This window comes from Nicotiana attenuata, unplaced genomic scaffold, assembly GCF_001879085.1.
Source record: "Nicotiana attenuata strain UT unplaced genomic scaffold, NIATTr2, whole genome shotgun sequence".
Lineage (NCBI taxonomy): Eukaryota > Viridiplantae > Streptophyta > Magnoliopsida > Solanales > Solanaceae > Nicotiana > Nicotiana attenuata.
Window position 1 is genome coordinate 77,863 of NW_017673423.1, and position 26,395 is coordinate 104,257.

The 26,395-nt window shown below is 36.8% G+C and overlaps 2 protein-coding genes across 4 annotated transcripts; one reads left to right on the forward strand and one right to left on the reverse strand.

Moving 5' to 3' along the window:
- Positions 1-2,218: 2,218 nt before the first annotated feature.
- Positions 2,219-4,601, reverse strand: LOC109216353 (beta-glucuronosyltransferase GlcAT14C-like). Of its 2 annotated transcripts, none has more exons than XM_019380498.1 (4): positions 3,744-4,601; positions 3,539-3,623; positions 3,205-3,320; positions 2,219-2,954 (listed from the first exon to the last, which is right to left on the reverse strand). In XM_019380498.1, exons 1-4 carry the CDS (start codon positions 4,519-4,521, stop codon positions 2,449-2,451), a joined length of 1,485 nt encoding a protein of 494 aa, XP_019236043.1. In that variant the 5' UTR covers positions 4,522-4,601; the 3' UTR covers positions 2,219-2,448. The 2 variants fall into 2 exon arrangements, with proteins under 2 accessions (XP_019236043.1, XP_019236044.1); XM_019380499.1 differs by having other exon boundaries at positions 2,244-2,954; positions 3,539-3,617.
- Positions 4,602-21,124: 16,523 nt separating this feature from the next.
- LOC109216349 lies at positions 21,125-26,284 on the forward strand. 2 transcript variants are annotated; one of them, XR_002066474.1, is made up of 10 exons: positions 21,125-21,435; positions 21,788-21,988; positions 22,090-22,192; positions 23,110-23,189; positions 23,272-23,349; positions 23,924-24,015; positions 25,070-25,181; positions 25,538-25,663; positions 25,755-26,012; positions 26,100-26,284. XR_002066474.1 is itself a non-coding variant. In XM_019380492.1 (9 exons), the coding sequence occupies exons 1-9, from the start codon at positions 21,214-21,216 to the stop codon at positions 25,869-25,871; spliced, it is 1,131 nt and encodes a 376-aa protein (XP_019236037.1). In that variant the 5' UTR covers positions 21,125-21,213; the 3' UTR covers positions 25,872-26,284. The 2 variants fall into 2 exon arrangements, 1 of the variants encoding a protein (XP_019236037.1); XM_019380492.1 differs by having other exon boundaries at positions 25,755-26,284.
- The last annotated feature ends 111 nt before the right edge of the window (positions 26,285-26,395 follow it).

The window sequence follows — 26,395 nt, forward strand, 5'->3', positions numbered from 1 at the left end:
GGGTGAGCCATTTCGCTTGAGGGAGGCGTTTGGTGTCACGTCCTCACCCTCTGTTTCAAAGACCACGTTGATAGTGTTAAGTAGGTTGGCGGTGAGGTCGGTTACTGCCTTTCTCCTTTCTTCTCTGTTACCTGCCATGTCAGATTTGTGTGCACAAAAAGTGTAGGGTTTCGCTTTTTTTTGGGTTGGTTATAGATCTAGAAGAAACTAAAATTTTAACTAGGAAATTCCACAGACGGCGCCAAATTGTTTGACCAAAAAATGATAATCTTTGGCTAAACCAATTAATCAGTTATTTGAGAGGTTAATCCTAGTTAAATATCATATCTAAAATAAGCAATGCAGGAGATATAGATAGGGATGGGGCAGATTTAATGCACTAGATATTAAATGCTTCGGATAAATAAGGTGTTAGTAGTATCAACAATTGAATGGCAATAAATGGTATCAAAAGTAAATAAAGAGGAAGATTCACCCAATATTGAATGAGGTGGATGATTCCTTCCTCTGACAATGATGAGCGACAAAAAACTATAAGAATATTGAAGACTATCTCGGATCTGGTGGAGATGACAAGGAATAATCCAAAAGGACGAATCTTTTTAGAAAGGTGTTCTTTGTATTTATCTAGAGAGTTTGCTTTTCAAAAGAGTTCTTATCATTTAGTATTACATGACTTTTGTCTTGTCTCTCATTCCATTTATATGGGACATGCCCCAAAGAATCCTAAAAGTACAAATACAGAGAATATTTCATGGAATATTCCTTCTGAAGATCCTAATATAAAACTAGCCATCACTACTGCTCATAATACTCGACCTCGACGGTGACTGACTGCTTGGCGACACGCTCCGTTAATCACTGGTCGACCTCGGCCAAAGTGCCCATAATAGTCACAACTAACTCATGATAATCACCTATTCATGTTGAATTTCCTCAGTCAGATTTTGACCCATACAGTCGCAATCCATGAAGAGTGTGGAGCAGATCTCGGGAGTACCGCCTAAGCTAATACTAGCCATTGAAGTAATTCATAAAAGCTAGCAAGCAACGACATCAAGTGTTGTTGGAGGAAGGTTGGGATGAAAGTTTACCTTGATTCTGAAGTGGCTTTCACTCCTCCGGTTCTATTATTATTGATTTGACTTATCATTATAAAAACTACTCACTATCCAAAGCTACCACTTCTACAGGTTCATCATTTATTGTCCCACCTTTCGATAATTCATCACAAAGTTGCTTAAAAATTTCCTCTAGGCTAAAAGGGTGGACTTCACGGTGTTCAACCCTCTTCTCTCTTTTCTTTTTTTCCTTTCTCCTAAAAAATGTTTTAAGAGTATTTTTTTTATATATTTCTGTTAGATAGTGTGACATTTTAAGATTCTTTCTAGTGAGTCACTAGAAAGGGAAGACATATTCCCTGTGGTTTTAGACATGACAGTACATTTTTGAATAGCCGTCCATTTCTGACTAATTAAAGTTACTTTCCCTACATTTGGCAAAAAGTCTTGTGACCAGAAATCATTTTACAAATTTATTTGAAAAAGAAAACCTCCAAGTACATCATTATAAATTGATTAAGCAAATATTGTTGCGTTTACCATATGGAACAGTTGGCCAATAATCTTACTAGAGCAATATTATACACGAAATTCTTCCAAGTGTCAACTCTCCCCATAAAAAATATTCAAAAATTGACAGCCCAGGAACTTAAAATTAACTTAAATAATTAAATCCTGGACAGATCTGTTGGCCAAATGATGTTTTACTTCAACAAATTAAAAACTCCTTTTTCTTCGTATGACTAAGATCAACAACAGGATATGACTATTAGGCCACAGGCTTGGCGTGGTCTAACAAATTTAAATACTTCATAGCTATTTTCATCAATAGAGTTGGAAAAGAATTACCGCCTATCATATAAACGTTTTATGTAGTGAGTCGTAGGTGATTGAATATCGATAATGACATGTCTGTTGGAAAATTAGAGATGGACAATTTCTTCCATTAATCAATTGGCATATTCCAATGGAGAAAAAACATTTACATATTCCGAAGTAATGTGTCTATTAATGACTAGATAAGTTCCAAAGTTAATGTCTTTTTACATTAAACAGATAGTACATTTTAAAATTTTATATAGTTATGCTCTATTTTACAAATCAACAAGAATCTTATATATTCAAAAGGCACATTAAATTTTGAATAATACCAAAAAGAAAAAGAAACAAGACATCATCATATATGATCAATGAATATCTATAGAAAGCAACAAGAAATGTTTGGTATTTACAAAATTTACAAGGGCCTACGGTAAAATAATCTAAGGTTTAATAGTCGAAACATACAATATTAGGAATTCCAAGATTTGAAAATTATTCGTCATTAAAATAAAAATAAAAAAAATTAGAGGAGAGGTCATTTTTGGAAATGAAAATATGGAGTACATTAATATGAACTGCCGTGACAATGATTGACCACCATATGACGGTTTCCAGCAGTAAAATAGGACAGAATATTTTGAAGCTTTTGTCCATAAAATCCAGGGTCCAATGAATCAATGCCACCCCAATTAGTAGAATTAGAACAAGAAGAATAGTTTCCTATATTGTTGCACCATTTCCCGGGCACCACACCCTGCTGCGAGCGATTTAAGATATACTTGTCAAGCTCGTCTAAAGTAGGATCACCTTCTTTAAATGGTCTAGCAAATATTGCCCCCACTTTGTGCACAAGATTGTCGTAGTTTGAGACATTTATAGGCACGGAACACCTGAGATCCTGGTTTACTATGGTATTTCTAAATTCTGGGGAATTGCATAGCACTGTCTGAAAGTAGGATTCGAGAGGCGAGACAACATTGGCGTAGTACATTAGTAATTTCCGAGGAAAGCTGTCCCAACCTTTGATGCAGTGTTCCATAAAAGCTCTGCTCAATGCCATCCAAGGGGAACCTAGACATTTCAATTAAAGTCATTTACCTATCCAAATTTAAGGGTATTATCACTTTAAGCCCGCGCCAGAAATTATTTACATCTGGTAGCCGAAAAAGTGTACAAAATTTGTATATAAGATACAAAATATGTATATATACAAAAAAATATACAAATTTTATACATTTTTCGGCTATTATTTTTACAGCGGCTACACAGGATCATTATTGGAATTCTGATGCCCCATATAAGAAGCAAGCTGGAAGCCTACCTTCAAATATATCAAAACTTGTTGGTAGTTCTCTAGTCTCTACAGCATAGTGAAGGTTAGTAGCCTGTTTCGAGTATAGGCTGGGGTCAACAACAATCCGATTGAAATTATGCTGCCTGCAATAACATTACATTTCTGGGAAAACGTTAAAAATCACAGTCTTAGTTAATCGGAATGTAGATTAAGTGCGGGATTTAAGTTATATGCAATGATGATATAAGGATATGTAAATAATTTGCACACCGTATAAAATTTGAACTCACATGTGCAACACCCCGCCAATTACATGTAGATTTGTATTAATCTAGAAACATTAATGGTCATGACACCTTACCCCTTTTGGTCAGTAGTCCAATTGGTGAAGCCAACGAAATTGAGATCCCTTGGCAAGGAAGTAAAAGCAAACAAGATATCTGCAACTAATGGTAGAGCATTATTGCCCAATTTATTATAGCATCATCAACTAGTAGCAGCCAAAATTTAATGAAACTGTAACAGTAGTGTAGTACTAGTAGGCTATTGGTAATCATGAAAATTACCGTCTTGAGTAAAAAGTGGGTAGTCGGAAGAGCTTAAGGTGAAAAACCAATCCCATAATGGACTAATTCGAAGGAGCAAGGCGGCGGCGTGAAGCATGGCAGCGAGAGCAGAGGCGCCCGATTCCATATTCTGATAGTTCACTGCATAACTTTTACCGACGACGTTCACATTTCCAAAAGCCCGAAACACATTTTCAGATTCAAGAGAAACAGCTAATTCCATCCTCTCTTCGTCTTCCCCATCGAGAAGGTGTAAAAGGTACTGATTTCTTGGGTGATACACTGCTTTTAACAGTCTCAACATTCTTTTACTTTCCCCTCTAAAACCAAAAATCCAATAAGCCAGGATTGGAGGGTCACCAGGCCCTTTTGATGGATGAATTATCTTTATTCTCTGTGTTGATGTATCATCGATTACAATAGTAGTGTGATCTGGAATATTCGTCATACTGTACTCAAATCTGCTGCGGAGTAGTCCTACAACTAAAAGTAGCAAAGCTGCTGCAACCAAAATAGAAAGCCGTTGATGAATACCTTGATGACTTCTCCAATTCCAGGAAATAAACATCTTATGGATCATCTTTGATAGTAACGTAGTATATTTGATGAGCTTAATATATTGTGCAAGATTTGATCTATCTCTGGGAAAGAAGTTAAAGGCTTGAAGTGAGGGAGGTGTAATTTGCTCATCAGAACAAGTAAAAAAAGCCGGTTTGTGGGACCCTTTGGGGAAAAAAAATAGGGCACCAAAACCAAACAAATAGGTCATGAGTGACATCTTAAATGAGTTTGGTTATGAGTGACATCTTAATGATTATTAGAAAATGGATGAAAGCTTACGCCACAACTACAATACCAAACTTCCATTTGTGCTTTTTTCTTAAGAGAGATGCTATTCGGCCAAACTCAGCGTGACCCAAAAATGATCACACCGGTAAAATACCACTAAAGCCTTTCATTTTACATTTGGCTTAATGGCCATTTTTCCCTCCAAAATTAGTTAATAAATATTGATTATCGCAAAACATTGGTCCCATAAATCATCATTCTCTCATGGGAAGATCAACCAACTTCATATGTATACCTATGCTATTACGTATTTATTTTATTTTTAAATAAAATTTATACGAATAGGAAGATCAAAAGCCTTCGTATATGTATACCTATATTATTACGTATTTTTTTTTAGAATACAATTTATACGATGGGAAGATCAAAAGTCTAGTATCTATACATAATATTATTTTTTATACGGTATACAAACTTATACCATACACTTATGTTAAGAAAGCCTTCATTAAACGCATATATCACCACCCTTCCCCCTAACCTAAATATGAATGCTAACCTAGAAACTAGTTTGGAGCCATTAAACATGAAAAATAAAACATACATTCAAGAATAATGTTTGTAACATATTTTTACGAATATTCAAAGAATAATGCATATTCTTTGAACAGAAAGCTAAAAAAAGATACATAAAAAATTTTACGAATATTTTTAAGATACAAAAATACATTGAAGAATACTTGGACAATATTTTTACGAATATTCAAAGAAAAATGCATATTCTTTGAAGAGAAAACTAAAAAAAGATACAAAAATGATATAGCACGTTGATGAGGTAGTTGTCAAATAGCCGTTTATAATAAGGTCATTCGTATCGACCTATAGCTACCATATAAGTCCATTGACTAATATGGTTGTAGTCATATAACCTATGCTAATTATATCGTTGTGATTCATAGTAATATCGACCGCTTGTATAATAGCCGGTTATATTAATTTTATTCATTAAGGTCATTCATATCGGCCTATAGAAACCATATAAGTCCATTGACTAATATGGTTGTAGTCATATAACCTATGCTAATTATATCGTTGTGATTCATAGCAATATCGGTCGCTTGTATAATAGTCGCCTATATAATTTCATTCATTAAGGTCATACGTATCGGCCTATAGCAACCATATAAGTCCATTGACTAATATGGTTGTAGTCATATAACCTATGCTAATTATATAGTTGTGATTCATAATAATATCGACCGTTTATATAATAGCCGGTTATATTAATTTCATTCATTATGGTCATACGTATCGGCCTATAGCAACCATATAAGTCCACTGACTAATATGGTTGAAGTCATATAACCTATGATAATTATATCGTTGTGATTCTTAGTAATATCTACCGTTTATATAATAGCCGCTTATATAATTTAATTCATTATGGTCATACGTATGGACTATAGAAACCATATAAGTCCATTGACTAATATGGTTGAAGTCATATAACCTATGGTAATTATATCATTGTGATTCTTAGTAATATCGATCGTTTATATAATAGCCGTTTATCTTAATTTCATACATATTGGCCTATAGCAACCATATAAGTCCATTCACTAATATGGTTGTAGTCATATAACCTATGATAATTATATCGTTGGGATTTTTAGTAATATCGACCGTTTATATAATAGTTGTTTATATTAATTTCATACATATCGGCCTATAGCAATCATATAAGTTCATTCACTAATATGGTTGTAGTCATATAACATATGCTAATTATATCGTTGTGATTCTCAGTAATATCGACCGTTTATATAATAGTCGTTTATATTAATTTCATACATATCGGCATATAGCAACCATATAAGTCCATTCACTAATATGGTTATAGTCATATAACCTATGGTAATTTTATCGTTTTGATTCTTAGTAATATCGGCCGTTTATATAATAGTCGTTTATATAAGTTAATTCATTATGGTCATATGTATCGGGCTTATAGCAACCATATAAGTCCATTGACTAATATGGTTGAAGTCATATAACCAAAGGTAATTATATCGGTGTGATTCTTGGTAATATCGACCGTTTATATAATAGCCGTTTATCTTAATTTCATACATATCGGCATATAGCAACCATATAAGTCCAATTCACATAATATGGTTGAGTCATATAACCTATGCTAATTATATATCGTTTGTGATTCTTAGTAATATCGACCGTTTATATAATAGCATATAATATTAATTTCATATATAATCGGCCTAAGCAACCATATAAGTCCATTCACTAATATGGTTGAAGTCATATAACCTATGGTAATTATATCGGTGTGATTCTTAGTAATATCGACCGTTTATATAATAGCCGTTTATATTAATTTCATACATATCGGCATATAGCAACCATATAAGTCCATTCACTAATATGGTGTAGTCATATACCTATTTGATTATATCATTGTGATTCTTAGTAATATCGACTGATTATATAATAGTCATTTATATTAATTTCATACATATCGGCCTATATCAACCACATAAGTCCATTAACTAATATGGTTGTAGTCATATAAATTATGATAATTATATCGTTGTGATTCTTAGTAATATCGGATGTTTATATAATAGCCGTTTATATTAATTTCATACATATCGGCATATATCAACCATATAAGTCCATTCACTAATATAGTTGGAGTCGTATAACCTATGCTAATTATATCGCTGTGATTCTTAGTAATATCAATCGTTTATATAATAGCCGTTTATATTAATTTCATACATATCGGCATATAGCAACCATATAAGTCCATTCGCTAATATGGTTGTAGTCATATAACCTATGATAAATTATATCGTTTGTGATTCTTAGTAATAATCGACCGTTTATATAATAGCCGTTTATATTAATTTCATACATATCTGCCTATAGCAACCATATAAGTCTATTCACTAGTATGACCTTGTGTTATATAATACCAAAATATATAATTCGACATATTTTTATTGGTTAATCTTAATTGTAATAATCTTCACCAAATATCTTAAATTATAATAAAAGGAAAATCGATTAAATTTTAGAACTTTATTAGGGGAAAACAAAGATGATATTTTTGGACTAAAATGTCAAATATAATTTTCGGAGGGAAACAAAGGGAAAGTAAAAATATGATTGGAGGAAATAGAAAGTTTTGAGTCTTTATATATCTCCTATTTCGGTTAAAACAATGCTTCGATATAATGGGAAAGAATGGGCTGTGACTTCCACAAGTGGTATTCGGAGAAGACTCGTTAATGGTGGAATAATTTATTGTCGACAATAGTCTGAAGAAAGGGAGTGTTCTTCTCTTGGAACTAGTTCAGGCTACATACATAGGGGGTGTGATCTTCTCTGTTGAAGTGCTAGGATAAACTAATGTTTAGCTTGATAATTTCTTCTCTTTAGTTATATTTACTAACTTCAAGTGGATCAAAGTAATAGATTAATATGATTGTTCTTTATAATATTGTTTGTATTTTTTTCATTTATTATTGTTATATTTATTTATTTTAAGAAGACTATTGGTTTAAAAATAGCCAATTAAAATTGAGAAATCATTTAACAATATATTTAGTGCAGAAGTCGCCCTATTCTTTTCTATCATTTTACAACCAAGAACAAAACTAGGAAGATTATTTTTTTTTTAAAGTTTAAAAATCGACATTACTTTGCTCATAGAGAAGTGGAAAAATCAACACGAAAAATCAAAAATTATATTTACCACTACAAAATTTTGGAGACCGAACCGTTATTAATTAGAATTCAACCACCAAGATGAAGGTTAATACTATGAGATAAAACCTATGAAGTGCACTCTCACTATATGGTAGAAGTGTAAAAAAAAAATTAAAAAATCCAAAATATGTGAAGTGCACTGCCACTATATGGCAGAAGTTAAAAAAAATTCAAAATCTGTATAGGTGGATGGATAAAGACAAGCTTCTACAATTAATTGTAGTCATGGAGGAGAGTAATGGTTGCATGGAGGAGTGTAATGGTGCATAGAGGAGTGAAATTGACTACTGGAAAGTGTAATGGTTGCATGAAGGAGTGGAAGGGACTACTGGAAAGTGTAATAGATGCATGGAGGAGTGGAAGGGGCTGCTAGGATGTGTAATGTCCGCATGGAGGAGCGGATATGGCTACTGGGAAGTGTAACGGTTGCATAGGGACTCTACAAAGAGACTTTAAGTCCTAGTGGGAAGTGGACCAGCTTATAAGCTTAGCCAAACACCCTCTTAGTCACCAAACTTTTTCACCGCTAAAATATAACTAATTTTAGACAAATAATAATTTTCACTAGTTGCCTACAATATTACAGATGAAACTAGTTTGTCACCAGTAACTTTAGATATTGTGACTAATGTTACTAAATAACTAGCGACAATCCATTTTTTTGGTGGAAAACTTGAGTAGATAAAACTATCGCTACGAAATTTTTGTTTCTTCACTAAATGTATGTGCGTGTGCATTTAAGTACGACTCTAATTTTTGTTCCAAAAAGATAATAACAGTTATGAACTTTTTATGCTACCTAATAATTTCATAGGTAAAATAGAGATGATACACCGATCGTCACTAATTTGTATATGCTATTAGTGACAAAAACTAAGGTTGCAAAAAATATAAAACTTTTAGTGAGGAAACTATTTCGTAGCGAAAATATAACTAATTTTAAGACGAACAATTATTTGTCACCAATTGCCTACAACATTAGTGACGAAACTAATTTATCACCAATAATATTAATTTTGTGGCTAATATCAATTAATATTTGGCGCCAATTCATTTTTTTGTGGGAAACTTTGGTACACAAATTTTGCTATAAAATTTATGTTTTGTCACTAAAAGTATGTGCCTCATGTATTTAAGTACGAAATATAATTTTAGTCACAAAATATGAATAATTAGTGACAAATTTTCTATTGTAGCTAATATTTTCGTGGTTAAAAATTACATTTGTTGTAGTGGCTTCTTAGTTGAAGCACTATATATTTAAGTGTTAGGGTTAGAAAGTAATAAAATATTATTTTAGTGATACAATAATATAGAAACTATAATACAGTAGTTTAATCGTATTTTTTTAGTATACTATGCGTATATTTTAGTTTATTTCATTTAATTGGTATAGTATATGTATATGAGTATAAATTGCTTTATGAAAAGTAGTGTAGCATGCATGTGTAAATGTGAAAGAAGCATGGGGAAGGTAAGACAATTAAACTAATGAGAGAGAATTGGAGGGAAAAAATTAAATTAAAAAATAAATCTGCTAAAGGGCATATCTGGAAAACGAAAATACTTAAATATCCATTATGCCCTCAAAAGCCGAGCGAAGTTACCATAATCCCCCCATTCTGGACATTTGGGCCATTCTTAGTTTGGCCAAATATATTTTCCGTTTTTTTAATGACAAGTAAAAGCCGTTTGAAGCAGGAACTCATAGACGGCGGGACGCAATAATTTCAAAGTGAAGGAATAGTAAAAGACCAAGGAAAAGGTCCAAGATACTGCAGCAAGCTAGAAGGATCTGTCGGGACAGCCATCCATCAGTTGGACCAAGTAGTATCTACTAGTCTCTATGGATCTGGTTCTCCAACATAACCCTTGAATTTCGGGTAAATTTTAAAAATAGCCAGATTTATAACTGGTCGTTTAAAAATAGCCCAATTTTAAAAGTAATCGAAATTTAGCCACTTTTTATATAAAGATAAATCTGAGCGAAAACACTGTTCAAAATCCGGAAAATACTCCAGTATATTATGCTGGAGTTCCAGCATAAGTATACTTGAACTCCAACATATTATACTGGAGTTCCAGAATAAGTATGCTGGAACTCTAGCATAATATGATGGAGTTCCAGCATCAGTACACTAGAACTCCAGCATAATATACTGGAGTTCTAGCAAGTATATTGGTCCAGTATAATATACTGGAGTTTGGAGCACCGATGCTCCAGTCTCCAGTATATTATACTAGAGCCAGCAAAGTGTACCGGTCCAGCATAATATGCTGGAGTTCATACACAAGTGCATCGAACTCCAGTATATTATGTTGGACCGGTCTCTATTACAGCAAAATAGTGGCTATTTTTCATTGACTTGGTAAGCGCTGGCTATTTTTGATATACTAGTCCGAAAACTGGCTATACCGTGCTATTTTTACTTGAATTTCCCATGGTCGACTTGGACGTGCTCCTCTAGAGTCCGGAACCTTTTTATTGTCTTTTTGGACAAATATGACATTAATGAGTGTAAAAAAAAAGTTACTTTTCTATATATAACGCCGAAATTCACCGCGCTACACCTTGACGGTAACTTTTGCCGTTAAGGTATAGCGCAATGAATAAGTGCGATATACTTTTTAGCGCCGGAAATCTGTGCGCTATACTCTGACGACTTGACTGCCAGGTATAGCGCCTGGAATTAAAACGCTATACATATTTAGCGCCTGGAATTAAAACGCTATACCTGTTTTTGGGCCCACCAATAAGTTAACTGACATAACAATAATTCAAATGTGTATAGCGCACATTCAAAGAGCGCTATACATCAAAATTTCAGCCCCCCGGGCTAGCCATTTCCTATATAAAGGGGTTAGGATTTTAGGAAAATCAATTCACAAAAAGTTCTAACTCCCGTTCAAACTTTTCTTCTTGTTAAATTCTCAAATATTTTTTCATAATGTCTGAAGAGCGTAGAATAAGAGTTTCATTATATTGGGGGGTGAGGTTGTGATAGAGAATAACTCTGTGAGGTACATTTTGTCTCCACAGGGTCATGTTAAATTACCACTTACAATGGAGTACGATAAATTGATATCATTGTTATACAAAAAAATGAGTGTGAGGAAACGTTCAGTGATACTTAAAGTAATCGGAAGATATCCGTATTCCGTCACTCCGCAAGGGGTTGCTTTTTACTCGGAGTTAAACATCGACGATGATGAAACTTTGAGGGATTTTCTGAGGACTCCGGATGAATACCGGAAATTTCTTGTAATCAAAATGTTGGATATGTACGTCAAGGTCGAAGACGTTCCCAACAATGAGGTTGCCAGACAGGTTCCGGATAACCCCCAGTCATCGGGTGGTCATTCTAGAGCAGTGTTTGCCGGACAGGTTCCGGATGAAAGAGTTTTCCTTGATTTGAACTTATCACCGCCTGCTTTACATAATTCACAAGACGAGTGGTAAACTTCAATTTTTCTTTGTGTTACGATGTACATTTTTGTTGTATTGAATTTGTATTAACGCTCATATATTTAACAGGAGGTACCGGCCGGATATGAATTTTACAAATTATGAACCCAAGCATAGTTTTGGTGTGTTGAATCATGGTGGTTCATCCAGGAGTCATCACCTAAATGAAAATGTCCATCATGGAATTTCATCACATTACGACTTGTAAGTGAAGTGGTACAGCTATATGGAAAGTATTTATTAATTTCAGTAGCTTATTATTTTGTTGATTGTGCAGTGAAAACGAGCAAGTTGAACCACATGTACTCACTCAATTGCCCGAAGACGACGTATTAAATCGGGATCTGGCAGAGGCACAGAGTGAGGAAGAGAACATTGATTACGACAACAATGCTGATGAATCTGGAGACGAGACACCCTTTCCTCGTGAAGATGGTGTACGAGTCCCAAGTGTCGTTTCATTCAAGGGAGATTCCTTACCTTGATAACTTTCTAAGCATGCCGGATGGGGAAGCTCTCACAAGGGATTTTGATGAAATTCGGACAGCAATGTGGGATGAGCCTAGACCAACGGTGCTGGCAAAAGGCATGCTTTTTCCTGATAAAGCGCGCGTAAGCAAGGCTTGTAAAATGCACAACGTAAAAGAGTGTCGTGAGATGACGGTATGGGAGTCAAGTCCGGTTGTATACAAGGTTGTTTGTCGCAGGTGGTTTTGGCCATGTCATTGGATGTTGCGTGCGAGCAAGAAGAAGACAGGTCTGTGGAAAGTGGGTAAATACATTCCCACCCACACATGCGAAATGGACACATTCAACGGGAATCACTTCAACTTGGATATTGACTTGATTTCTCTTGTCCTTATTCCACACATCGAAGCGTCCATAAGGTATAAAATCAAAGAGCGCATTACATCAGTCCACCAGGAACATGGTCATACCATTACCAAAAGAAAGGCATATCTCGGGCGCAAACAAGCGTTTGAAATAGTTTATGGTAACTGGGATAAGTCATTTGCAGCTCTGCCCAGGTACATGGCCGCACTACAGCACTTTGACCCCGAGATGGTTGTTGAATGGAAGCTTGAGCGGAGTATGGGTAAATAGAGTATATATTCAATTACGTGTTCTGGGCGTTTAAACCAGCAATTGATGGTTTTTCGCATTGTCGGCCCGTAATATCCATAGACGGCACTCATGTCTATGGAAAGTACGATATCAAGCTGTTGATAGCCGTGGCAGTAGATGCTAATGGACAGATATTTCCTCTAGCTTTTGCTATTTGTGCCAATGAAAGCCAAGAGACGTGGACGCTGTTTTTGAACCACTTGAAAAAGCACGTTGTCAAATAGTATTCCGGTATTTGTCTAATATCTGATCGGTACGGTGGTATCTTAAGTTCTGTGGAGAACTTGCCTGCATGGCAAGAACCTTATGCCTACCACCGTTACTGTGTTAGGCTCTTTAAAGCCAATTTCCAGAAGGCATATACCAACAAGGATCTACATGATTTGATGTGGATGGCAGCAACAGACCACCAACAACATAAATTCCGGAGGCACATGGAATATATCAAGCAAGACGACGAGGCAGCCTATCGTTGGTTAATGCGACATGACCCTGAAAAGTGAACTTTGCATGCGGATGGTGGCAGACGATGGAGAACTCTGACTACAAATGTGTCAGAGTCTTTCAACGGGTTATTGAAGTCAGCAAGAGGATTGCCTGTCACAGCCATGGTGCAGATATCGTTCAAGCAGATGGCGGAGAGGTTTGTTGAAAGGTTTGCAGCTGCAACATCATTGATGGAACGGGGTGTTGAATTTATGCCAGTGCCGATGAAGATATTTGAGAAATACAGACGGCAAGCACATTGGCATTCATTTTTGCAGTATGATAACGAAAGAAATGTTTTTGAGGTTCGCACCGCTATCCATGAAAATCGGGGGAATAATGTACATACTGTAAATGAATCTACAAGGTTATGCTCTTGTGGGAAATGGTCCATCTACCACATGCCTTGCTCACATGCCATCAAGTGCTTTCAAAAAGTTGGTTTAGGTATAACCAACAATGTTGATCAACAATATAGTGTTGCCAAGTACCTAAACACATATAGTGGACAGTTGCAGCCAGTGGGTCCTGAGCATTATTGGCTGCCTGAACCATTTAGAATGGTGTGTAACAAGTCCTATTTGCATCGAATACAGGTGCAGAAGAGAACGCGTATACGGAACCAAATGGATGTTAGTGATACCGTTTATGCGCGCAGATGTGGTATATGCTCGCAAACAGGACACGACCGTCGAAAATGTCCTTCGGCTGGTTTGGGTGGCAATAGTAATCAAGCTCGTGGTGGGTGTTCTTCTAGTGTGCCTAACTATCAATGAGTTTATGTTGTAATATTTAGTTATTTTGTTTATGTTGCAAGATTTATAAAATAAAATTATGTTTGTTAATTATGATTTGAACTTTTCCATTTCAGTTTTTTTAATGATAATTAAAAAAAATTATATATTCGGAAGAACTGGAAACAACATTGAAATTTCATAAAGCTGATTAATTTAATGTTAATTATGTTTGTTATTTTATATATGTATGTTGTCTTGTCGAACTGAAAAAGCTGCACAACTGACATAAAGTTGTTTCTACCCGTCAGAACCTTTAACACGCAAAGCATAGCGCGGTTAAATACTACGTTATGTGTGTTATCTTGTCGAACTGAAAAAGCTGCCCAACTGACATAAAGCTGTTTCGTACCCGTCAGAACCTTTAACACGCAAAGCATAGCACGGTTAAATACTACGTTATGTGTATATATAGCGCGGTTAAATACTACGTTATGTGTGTTGTCTTGTCGAACTGAAAAAGCTGCCCAACTGACATAAAGCTGTTTCGTACCCGTCAGAACCTTTAACACGCAAAGCATAGCGCGGTTAAATACTACGTTATGTGTATATATAGCGCGGTTAAATACTACGTTATGTGTGTTGTCTTGCCTATAAATAACGGGCTCATTCTAGTTATTTTCTGCGCTCAACAATAACTAATAGCAAATCTTTCAAGAAAAGCAAGGTTTTTTTAACGCACAAATGTCTCAACCTCTTTATGTACCAAGGTGCGAGTGTGGAAAAAAATGCATGATGCAAAAATGTTGGGATAATGGTGAAGTTGGACGCCGCTACTGGCACTGTGTGAACAAGTTTTATAAGGTTCCCGACGAACCTATTTGCGATTTTGAGGTATGGGTTGATGAACCCTGTTATCAGGAATGCTACAAAGAATCTTTGCAGCATCTTCATAATTTGTGTTTAAAACAGTAGGAATGTGAAAGAGAACATAAAAGAGAGGTTGCGGAGTTGAAAGCGAAACTGAAAGAGGTAGAAGAAGAAAAAAATAAGATGGAAGAACAATTTAAGTGGTTGGAACAGAGAATAATGGACGACAGGGACTAAACATTGACATGTATGTGTTTAGTGTATTACTTTATCTTTATGTTTCCCGTGTCGTGTATTTTTATTAGTTGTACTGAATTTTAATTATGTTAAGTTGCTATGTTTGTGTTTGTGTTGTAGTATTAAACTAAATTAGTTGTACTGAACTTTATTTTCATTAATTGTAATGGAAGTTAAGTTTCAATGCTTGTGTTTGTATTGTAGTACGAAACTAACTAATGAACGGAGAAATAAAAAAGTAATGCGCATATTATATAAAAATTGTTGTTAATGTATATACAAAAATATTATTTACATCAAATACAAAAAAAAAGGAAAGAAAATCAATGTGTCCCGCATCCAGTGTGCTTCAACGCAGCCGTTGGCCTGAGGCGCATCCCATCCCGCCTGGGTACGCTATCGGGATCGTCATCATCAAGTCGCCTCCTTATACCCGGATGCGCCGCAGCATGCTCATCAGTGGTGCTGACAGGATAGGCAGAAGGGGCCGTCAGTCCAGTAGAAACCTACATAAGAATAGAAAGCTCAGTATAGCAAAGTATATAATAAGTCACAACAATTTAAATTGTCCTACCACAATCTCGTCGGGCTCCTGAATGTAATCATCTGTCGCAGCCATGTCAGCATCGCACAAAGCCTTAAAAAGTAAATTAATAAAGTTATGGAAAATAAATGAGAAGAATAAAAACAAATTGTAATTCAATACTAAGAAAACCGTACCTGCGCCTGTGATGATGAACCATAACTCAGCCGGCGCCCACTATGTAAATCTCGGGTCGGCCGATCCTCAGCAACAGTAGACGGGCCTGGAAAGTATGTACCCCAATCCACTCTAGAAAGGTCCGTGCCCGTGATCAATAATTGACCTGACGGGGTCACCTGCGAAGTCCCTAGAGTGAGATGCATCCCAAGGCTGTATGACGGCATGTCCGTCTCATGTAGGCCACTCGGCAGATCAGCAGGGGCCTCAACGCCTCCTTGCTTGGGACCACCTCCTCTCCGCCCCCACCACGTCGTCCGGCACCCCCGCCTCGTCGGGCACCACCACCTCGTGCGACACCAGGGCCTCGCTCGTACTACCCTGGCTCCACATAATCAGGCATGTGTGCCAAACGCTGATCCTCTCGGGCTCGCTGCAGTGTCCGGGCAGCCAACTCTACGAATCGACGGCTGTCATCCTGCAAGGTGGCCACAGGATCGCCGACATGATCCTGCATCTGCAGTCCCATCTGATAGACTGTATGTAGTCCAATAGCCTGCACAACGTATAAAATATAAACTACATATATTGCACTAAGTTACAGTTATATAATTAATAATAACAGAAAACATACCAGGGCCTCGTGTCGCCCGGCGTATGGAACGTACCGACCGCAAGCCTGATGAATAGGGTTCCCGATAAAAAGTCGGGTAACGTGGCGGTACCAGGACATATACCTCTGAATAGCCACCGCCTGGATCTGTGTAGGTGGGGGCGGAATCATCCGATCTCGCTGGTCCCAAGTACGAATCTGCGCCGCTAACCATGCTATAAATGTGTCGTCCGCCCTGGAACGATCATCCCTCTGATAATGTGTAGGCTCCCATATAGGCCCCCTCGGTATATACTGCGGGCGGCCAATTTGGCAAAGTACCCGCACCGAGGCATGATGCTCCACAATATCGAGGCATATGAGCGGGACAAAAGTGCTCCAAATCAGTCGGCCGACCGAGCAATAATCTGGCAGGCCAGCTATCAAATCATCACTGTATGGCGTCCAGATGAACTATCAAATAAGAACACAAAACGTGAGTATGCGCAACACTAAGTTAATCTATACCAGGTAAGTTTAGGTACATATTTACCTGTGCGCCCTCCAGCATATCCATCACATCCCTGCAGAGGGGGAGATTATGATGAGCATCATACTCTCGTGAAAGTGTATGACGGAGAACCCACCTCCTGGCTAGAGGGAGAAACGGAGGTGCTACATTAGGAGGTAATTGTGGTAGAGGTGGCTGAAACTGCAAGAACCGCTCCCAGGCCCAAACCTAACATACAAAGTGGACGTAAGGTTTAAGATAAATTCTAACTAGGTAGAATTGGAACTAATGAACAGATTATTCGAATATGTTGTCACCTGTAGAAGCGGCAGAAAACCACAAACATCACTCTGGGTGCCCATGCTCGCCCGACACATCTGCCTGTACATGTAGGCGAGAACAGCAGCACCCCAGCTATAATAGGGTAACTCATCTAGCAGCTGAATATGATGAAGAAATCTCAGGCTGACTAGGTTCCCCGAAGTGTTTGGGAACAAGACCCCCCCTCCCCCCAAATAGAAGAAGCAACAACAACCTCGTATACCGGGTAATATGTAACTCCTTTGTATCGCCGGTGATCTCGGGGTGGAGTACCTCCAGGTACTATCTAATAGGGGTCAAACTCATCCGACTGGCCGCCGACAATGCAGTCTCGTCCTGTGGCCTGAAACCCGTGAGCAGCTGCAGCATGTCCAAATAATCTGCACGCGACATAGATATAATAGCAATAGGCAGTGAAACGGCCATGCCATCAACGGGCAGGCCATATAAAACCTCCACGTCCTGCAGCGTGATGGTGGCCTCGCCAATGGGCAGGTGGAAAGTGTGCGTCTTCGGTCGCCACCGCTCAATCAACACCGTGATCAAAGCCCAGTCGAGCTGCATCCGCCCAATCTGAATAATCCTATAGAATCTCGTATCCTGCAGGCGCTCGACTACACGGGGATGGAGATCTCTATCCCTCAAAAAATCCCACAGGTCGTCCACTCTCCTAGTGCGGAGAGTCTGGGACAGTAACTCTCCGTCCCATATATGGGCGGACCTATGATCGCCCTGTAGCACTAATAGCTCACGAGAGTAAGGTCCGGGATGTATAGGCGGCACGTCCATGTCGTCAACTGTAAATTAAACAACATTAGTTATATGTTTAATCTGTAAATGGACAGGGTATATATATCTATTGGGTTCCAGACTCGATATTTGAGGCCCAGTTGCACCAAACTATCATTAATAATTATGTGTGTCAAATTCAATATTTTTATAATTTTGTGTGTTTGTTTTATAATTTAAATTCTTAATTTTTAATTATTTAATTCTACACAGTATATATACCTATGGGTCCTAGCTCGATATTTGAGGCCCAGTAGCACCAAACTATCATGAATAATTATGTGTGTCAAATTCAATATTTTTATAATTTTGTGTATTTATTTTATAATTTAAATTCTTAATTATTAATTATTTAATTGTACAAAGTATATATACCTATGGTTCCAGGCTCGATATTTGAGGCCCAGCAGCACCAAACTATCATGAATAATTATGTGTGTCAAATTCAATATTTTTATAATTTTGTGTGTTTGTTTTATAATTTAAATTCTTAATTTTTAATTATTTAATTGTACAAAGTATATATACATATGGGTTCCAGACTCGATATTTGAGGCCCAGTAGCACCAAACTATCATGAATAACTAATATTTTTATAATTTTGTATGTTTGTTTTAAAATTTAAATTCTTAATTTTTAATTATTTAATTGTACAAAGTTTGTACTTTCATCTACCAGTATAACAGATACTTAAACTACAGGGATTCTACGCTAAAATACTCTACACTTTACTACGCTAAAAGGTTCTACACTTTACTACGCTAATAAATAATCTAAACTAAATATAAACACCAAATACATTTTAATCACATAACATTCACAAAAATACATATAACATACTAGTTTCGCAAATAAAACATAAAACGAAATGGAAATACTAATATCTAAATCCGGATATTAACAGAAAAAATTATTTCTCAATTTTACATTTTTTTAGAACACTAATATCAAAGTCCGGATAAATATAACATACTAGTTTCGCAAATAAAACACAAAACGACATGGAAACACATTCAAATCAACTAATATGCATTATTAGACAAGTTTCGACATAAAATAAATCGAAATACCTCGATTTAGTATTTTCGAAAAGTAAATTGGCTGAAAATTTGAGTCCGAAAGAGTGAAACCACAATAATACGATGCTCTACTACGATGTGGGACCTACGTTCTTAGGTTTTGTGTGACGGGAGGGGCCCACAATTTTTTTTAGGAACGACAAGGGGTGGGGTGGGGTGGGGTGGGGGACCAGAATCCAAATCGAAAGAAGTAAAAAAATGGGGGAGGAGGAGTTCTGGTCTTCGGGGGAAGACGAAGGGGATTATTTAATCAGGGTTATAGCGTGCTAATTCTTTGCGCTATAGGTATAGCGTGTGATTTCTATACGCTAAACCTGGCAGTCAAATCGTCAGGGGATATATCGCACTTATTCCTTGCGCTATACCTTAACGACAAAAGTTACCGTTAAGGTATAGCGCGGCGAATTTCGGCGTTATATATAGAAAAGTAACTTTATTTTTACACTCATTAACGTCACATTTGTCCAAAAAGACAATAAAAAGGTTTCGTACTCTGCTCCTCTAGGCCTAAAAAACATAGATTTAAATTAGGGGAAAAATCATAAACAGTCAGATTTACAATTAGTAATTGAAAAATAACCACAAATTCAAAACTAAACAAAATTTAGCCATTTTTTATGTAAAAATAAAATCTGAACAAAAACACCCTAAAAATCCGAAAAAATTCCAGATTATGCTAGAGTTTGAATTTTTTACATATGAGATTCCAGCATAATGTTGCTCGAGTTCCAATATAATATGCTGGAAGTTCATATGCAGGAGCTCCAATATCCACCATATTATACTGGAACTTTCTGTGTGCTGGAGTTCTAACATAATATATTGGAAGTTCATACGCAGGAGCTCCATAACCCAATATATAATGCTGAAACTTTCTGTGTTTCAATAAAATAGTGACTATTATTTAATGACTTTGCGAGCGCTGATTATTTTTTAATTACCAATCCGAAAATTGACTAGCCCGTAATATTTTCACTTTAAATTAGTTAGACTGTTGCATTGTTATGTACTTAGTTTATTAAAGTTGGCCCAAAAACCATTTCCACTCATTTTTCAGCAATCCTATCATTATCCAGTGCTGGCGAAGATATAAGATCTATATAGCCAGCACCCCTTAGTTATGCACCTTATTATTTCATCTCCGAAGAGAAAGAATGATTTGCCCGGTAACTTCTATACAATATGTCACCATATATGTTTAACAAAAATACAATGAACATGAAACAAAGGACAAGTTAAAATATGTGTAATGGATCAAGTCTCCGTGGAAATAAGTTGGGCCTGGACTTTGTCCATCCTATCAAAACCATGTTACGCTAAATAGCACGGTCTAGCCAGTTTTCGGACTGGTTATTCAAAAATAGTCAGCGTTTACCAAGTCAATAAAAAATAGCTATTATTTTGTTGCAACAGAGACCGATTCAGCATAATATACTGGAGTTCGGTGCACCTGTGTATGAACTTCCAGCATATTATGCTGGAACTCCAACACACGGAAAGTTCCAGCATAATATACTGGAGATTCGAGCACTTGTGTATGAATTTCCAGCATATTATACTAGAACGGTATAATTTGCTGGAACTCCAGTATATAATGCTGGAGTTCTAGTGTACATATGCTAGAACTCCATCATATTATGTTAGAGTTCCAGTATACTTATCCTAGAACTCCAGTATAATATGCTGGAGTTCAAGTATACTTATGCTGGAACTCCAGCATAATATACTGGCTCATTTTCCGGGTTTTGAATAGTGTTTTCGCACAAATTTATCTTTACAAAAAAATGGCTAAATTTCGATTACTTTTGAAACTGGACTATTTTTGAAACACACCCGTAAATATGGCTATTTTTGAATTTCTCCCCTAAAGCTTGTTGAAATGCGACAAATGCTGTACTAGTGTAGCTTTTTGGTCAACGTCTTCCTTCCAACTGAGTAGAATAACAGACAAAGTGGCATCGTCAGTCTGTATCTCTTCGTCAATGGATGCTACACTATCAAGCTCCCATTCTCTCTCTAGGTTTTCAGAGACTATTCCCTCTGCTTTTCAGTCCATTCGACCAACTAACAAGCCTGGTTCGGGGTCTCTGCGAACGAGTTACTTCGGCTGCCGCTTCCTCAACCTGACGCTTGCCCGTGCCCAACAAGAGGATGACAATGATAATGGGTTTCCTGTTTCTGAAGGCACTTTTTCTTGGTCACAGGTAACTAACTCGCCTTGTCGTAGGATAGAGCTAACTTTTCCCTTGTACAGCATCTAAAATTGTTCCTTTTCTTACTCTTTTTCCTTCTTGTAACGGAGTATTAGATGGGAAAAAGGGAGAAATAGCGGCAGCTTTATATAGATGATATAAATAGACAATAGACCTTGACCTTTTTGACACCATTCAATATTAAGTATTACTACTAATTTAAACACCTTAGATGCACTTCGTCTTTGGCACGGTGAATCATGCTTCTCTTAATCTCTTTCCACCATATAGTCCATAACTGGAAATTCGAAATAGATTCTTCAGTTTTGTTGTGAATTGTGATGGCCTCTCTCATATTCTAAAGGATAATTCAGATCAAAGACAAGGAAATGAGGTTAGTTTGGATCAATCAACAAAGTCCGTTACACCCCCTGATCTCAGCTCGACTGGTGGAGGTACACGGGCTGGGCTTTTCCGAACTCCCATATCTGGAGGTGTACAAAGTGCAACCTCAGCTCATGGCCTACCTAAACCTGCCTTAGCTGTTCGCAACTTAATGGAGCAGGTAACTCCCCTGTTACCAGATATCTTGTTGTGTTCCTCACAAGTTTGTAAAGCTAAAAGCTTTCTTGAGTTTTCCTCCACCCTGTATCTCCATCATTGTAGGCTAGGTTTGCTCATTTATGCACCGTTATGTCTCGGATGCATCATCGACGAGAAGGTTACCCATTTGGCTCACTCGTAGATTTTGCACCAGATCCCATGGGACGTAAGTCACTGACCTCTTTTTGTTTTTTTTTTAAAGAAAAGGTAACATATTTGTATGTAAATAAAAAGACTACATAGAAACTGTAGAGTCACCCATAATTACAAGGTGAAGTACAGGAGGAACTCTCCTAATACTTTTTCTTGTCATAAGGATTCCAATACATCAATAATGGATTCATTATCTTCCAAGTATTCTTCTTTACACCAAAAAAAAAAAAAAAGACTAAACATTTCAATTTTCATCTTCTGGATGTTGTTGGATCTATCTTCAAAGCACCTTCAGTTTTTTTCTTCCCAAATTGACCACCAGATGCAAGCAGGGACAATCTTCCATCTTTCTTTATGACTGGAAAGGTTGCCTTCTCTGTTCCAACATGCTAGAACTTCAAGAATTCTTCTTGACATAACCCACAATAATCCCCTCAAATTGATGAACATCCTCCATAATTGTGAAGTCACCCTACAGTGCAAAAAACGATGACTGGTTGAATCTGCCTCCTCTCCACATAAGTAACATCTCGAACAAAGTAGGTATCCTCTGACCAAGTTATCCTAGGTTAAGACTGCCTCCTTGAGTGTTACAATTGTGACATAGAGGTAATCGTCTTGGTGATTTGAGCTTCACTGTAGCATATCAGTACCACTAAACAATTTATCCAAATGCTTCTCCTGTTTGACAAGACTTTGCCTGAAAAACCAAGCCTAATAAGATATGGCTAAATTTCAAAATAAATTAAATACTCTAGCTAGTTTAATGATCCTGACATTGTTTAAAAGCTGAACATGGAATACAAAAAGAATAATAATAATAATAATAAAAGAAAAGCAAATCTTGGTGTGAAATACTTGTTCAAGGTTATCTCCATCAAATCCATCTCCCGATAATGTTCCAACATGGATTTGTCATACTTTCAACAGACCCAATATTTTCATTCTCACCGTTAGCTATACACACAAGGAACCTGCTAGCTGACCCTAGATGCACACTGGTTGTACAGGTTAGTGTTGTATTTCCACAGACATTCTTTATGTTTGACTGAAATATTCTGTCTTTGAGTTTCTTGAACTTTTGATTTTTAGATCCCGGGTTGGAGTTGTTTATCTAATGCAAGGGTAACAATATTCGGTGATGTCTATCCTCTCCCGGAAGATCAACAGGTAGCTGCCTTCTTCAAATTTTAGTGATTTATTCATAAACTATTGCCGAATAAACTGGTTCTTACTCCAGCAGGAATTTGTTAGATAAAGGCTTTCTTTTGTCGTCCTGAAATTGTTAATGTTGCTTATAGACTCGTGACCCTGGAGACATTTGGACTTTCTCCTAAGTATCTTGTGTATATCTCCTTTACAATCTGTATAATAGTAATCAAAACAATAAGAAGAAAAGCATCGGGTCGATAGAGAGAGAGAGAGGTGCACATCCAGATGAAGCATAAACTTTCTTTCATTATGCCTCTATGTATTTCCGTCAGTTTCCCTTTTGACTCGGGAATAGTTATTGTCCCTGTTGGTTTATCGCATTTGACTTGGACTAATTGTGTTCTCTGTTGTTTGATCCTGCATTCAGATTTCAGTGGCATGTTGGTTTCTCTAATTTTAGTGTTTAATATCAGAGGCTCAGAGCTGCACATGCCTTTTTGTATTTTGTTCTTTCTTCTGAATTTCGGTAATAATATCTCCGATTTGTAAATGTCCGAATGATCTTCGAAAACAATATCGGTTGTTTCCATAGGAATGGGCACATAAGCAGTATATATCAAAACATCAGCAAGGAGCTTCTCAACAATGGGGAAACTTCTATTACTTTCGCATGCAAAATATAAGGTTATCACTTTTTTTTCCTTTGAGTAGCTCTTTCCTCGTATAGCATCTTTATCTTTTGGTTCTACTGTTGAATGCATTTTCTCCTTGAGACTTGAGTTGCCAGTTGCACATTCTGGCAATATGGTGAAATTCTTCATTAGAAAATGGATTGTGTGATATCTCAGCACCTTCTAATACCTACAAAAAGAAAAGAAAAGAAAAAGGTGTCTGTGAACTCAGATTTATCATACTTAGTTGTAAGCCTCCATTCTTATGCAACCTTTTTGGTGTCTCATATGAGTCTTTATTTTTACAGTGGGACTGCTTTATTTGGATGATATCAGCTCTATTACATGAAAATTCTTTACTGTCTGTAACAGCTATAATGAGTTCTTTTGCTGCCAAATATTTCCTCATTAGTAAACCTGGTGTTGACCCAAATGGTTTTGAATTATGTTGGTGTTGAGAAATAGTACAAGTATAGAGATGTTGCTTACTCTAAAATGCTAGGGGAAACTAGAAAACTTTCTGTCTGTTGGCATTACCCACTTGCCAACAGTTGAGTCTCTTGCATCTTAAATCAGATAATTATGTGTAGCTACACGTTTGGTGTGTTTTTATTGTTCTTGTATACATAGTCGTAATCTGCGTGCCTTAAGCAACTTTACTGGTAACTACTTCCTTTAGAACATCCATGTAAAATTTACTTTTAGTTGTACCCATTCTTTTTGCACTCTATTTGCCTCAATTTGTATACATATGCCAAATTTCAACACAATTGATCTCTAAACTATTAACTATTTGGCAGTGCACAAGATCTTCTAAGGGCTTGTCTTACTTTGTTGTGGATGTTCGTTTAGGCTACCCACTTCGAGCTTCTATATTGGCCCCATCATTTTGTTTCCCTCAGCCGATTATTTTGTTGCAAATCATAGTACATCAATAGGAAGATTCAATCCACATGTTGCACTTTCCTTTAGCCAATGTATTTGTAAAAATCAAGTTTTGTGTTGTTGCTAAGATGATTAGCAATTCTCTAGCTAATACCACTAACCGGCCTTGTCACCTACAACAGTGATATATATTTCATTGGAGGCTTTGGAACAGTTGCTTGGGTGGATGTCAAGGATTATGAAACTTTGCAGCCTGACAAGATTGCTATTGATGGAGGTGAACAAAATCTTAAGGTGTGCTTTTGGCATTTTGAGAAATCGGTGACATTTAGGCTACTTAGATTAATGTTTTTATGCAGCTATATCAGTGGCGTATCTAGAGTATTGTTACTGGTTCCCGAGAACCCAGTAACTTTTGCGTAGACGCTATCTTTCTATTAAGAAATCCACTAAATATTTATAAATATCTAACTGTGAACCCAGTTATTATTGTATATTTGAAATTACGGTAGGAACCCATAAATTTCAAATCATGGATCCGCCTCTGAGCTATATGTATCAAGGTATTTGTGGAAATAGCAGCTCATAAGTTCCTCTTTCTCCTTCGTTTTTTCGGAGTAAGTCTGAAAACAAGTTGGTTTTTCTTATAGGAGCTAAATGCAATTTTTTCAAAGCCTCTAAAAGATCTCTTGTCGCGAGAAGCTGAGATGGATGATGCTGCCATAATATCAGTAGATAGCAAGGGAACTGATATCCGTGTCCGCCAGGGTGCACAGGTAATTTCTATGTACTACTTGTTTATGTTATTGGCTTTTGCCTTGCCCTCTACCCTAGTAACCAAGTGTTTTCACTAAAAATCTCCTGCAGTTAAACATTCAGAGAATATCTTTTGAAGGAGGTCATTCCGTTGAAACACTAGAAGAAGCAAAAGCAGCACTGTGGAAACTGGTAAATGGAGGTCGATTGTACAATATGGAGAAATGAAATTACCATTACAGAATGCGTTTGCAACTCAAGGATGTCAGAAGACTAGGTGAAATAGTCATGTGTGCTAGAATAGTTGTGTTGCAAGACTCAGATCATTATATTTTCCCGGGGAAGCAGGAACTTGTAAAACTTGCAAAGGTTAGGGGCGTCTGTGAGTGTGGTTTTTATTTATTTTATTTATCAGAAAACGTAACTCGTCCACCTAATTCTATGGTTTCATTGCAGATGGGGCCTCCCAAGCATCTGAAATATTTTGGTATAAATCTAGCCAATGCGAAACTCACTCTTTTTTTTTATTTGGTGAAATATTTTGGTATAAATCTTTATGATTCATGTGCCTGGAACCTTATTGAACTGCCGGCTTGGAAACCAGTAAAATGAACAATTGTGCACTTTAGTTACGAAAGTCATGTCTTGATCTATGCACATAATTGTACGTAGAAGAAAGAATGTATCGCCCCTTGGCTAATTTTGGAGTATGGTCTGGCCCCAACATGGCCAATGAATAGTTCTTGCAAAGT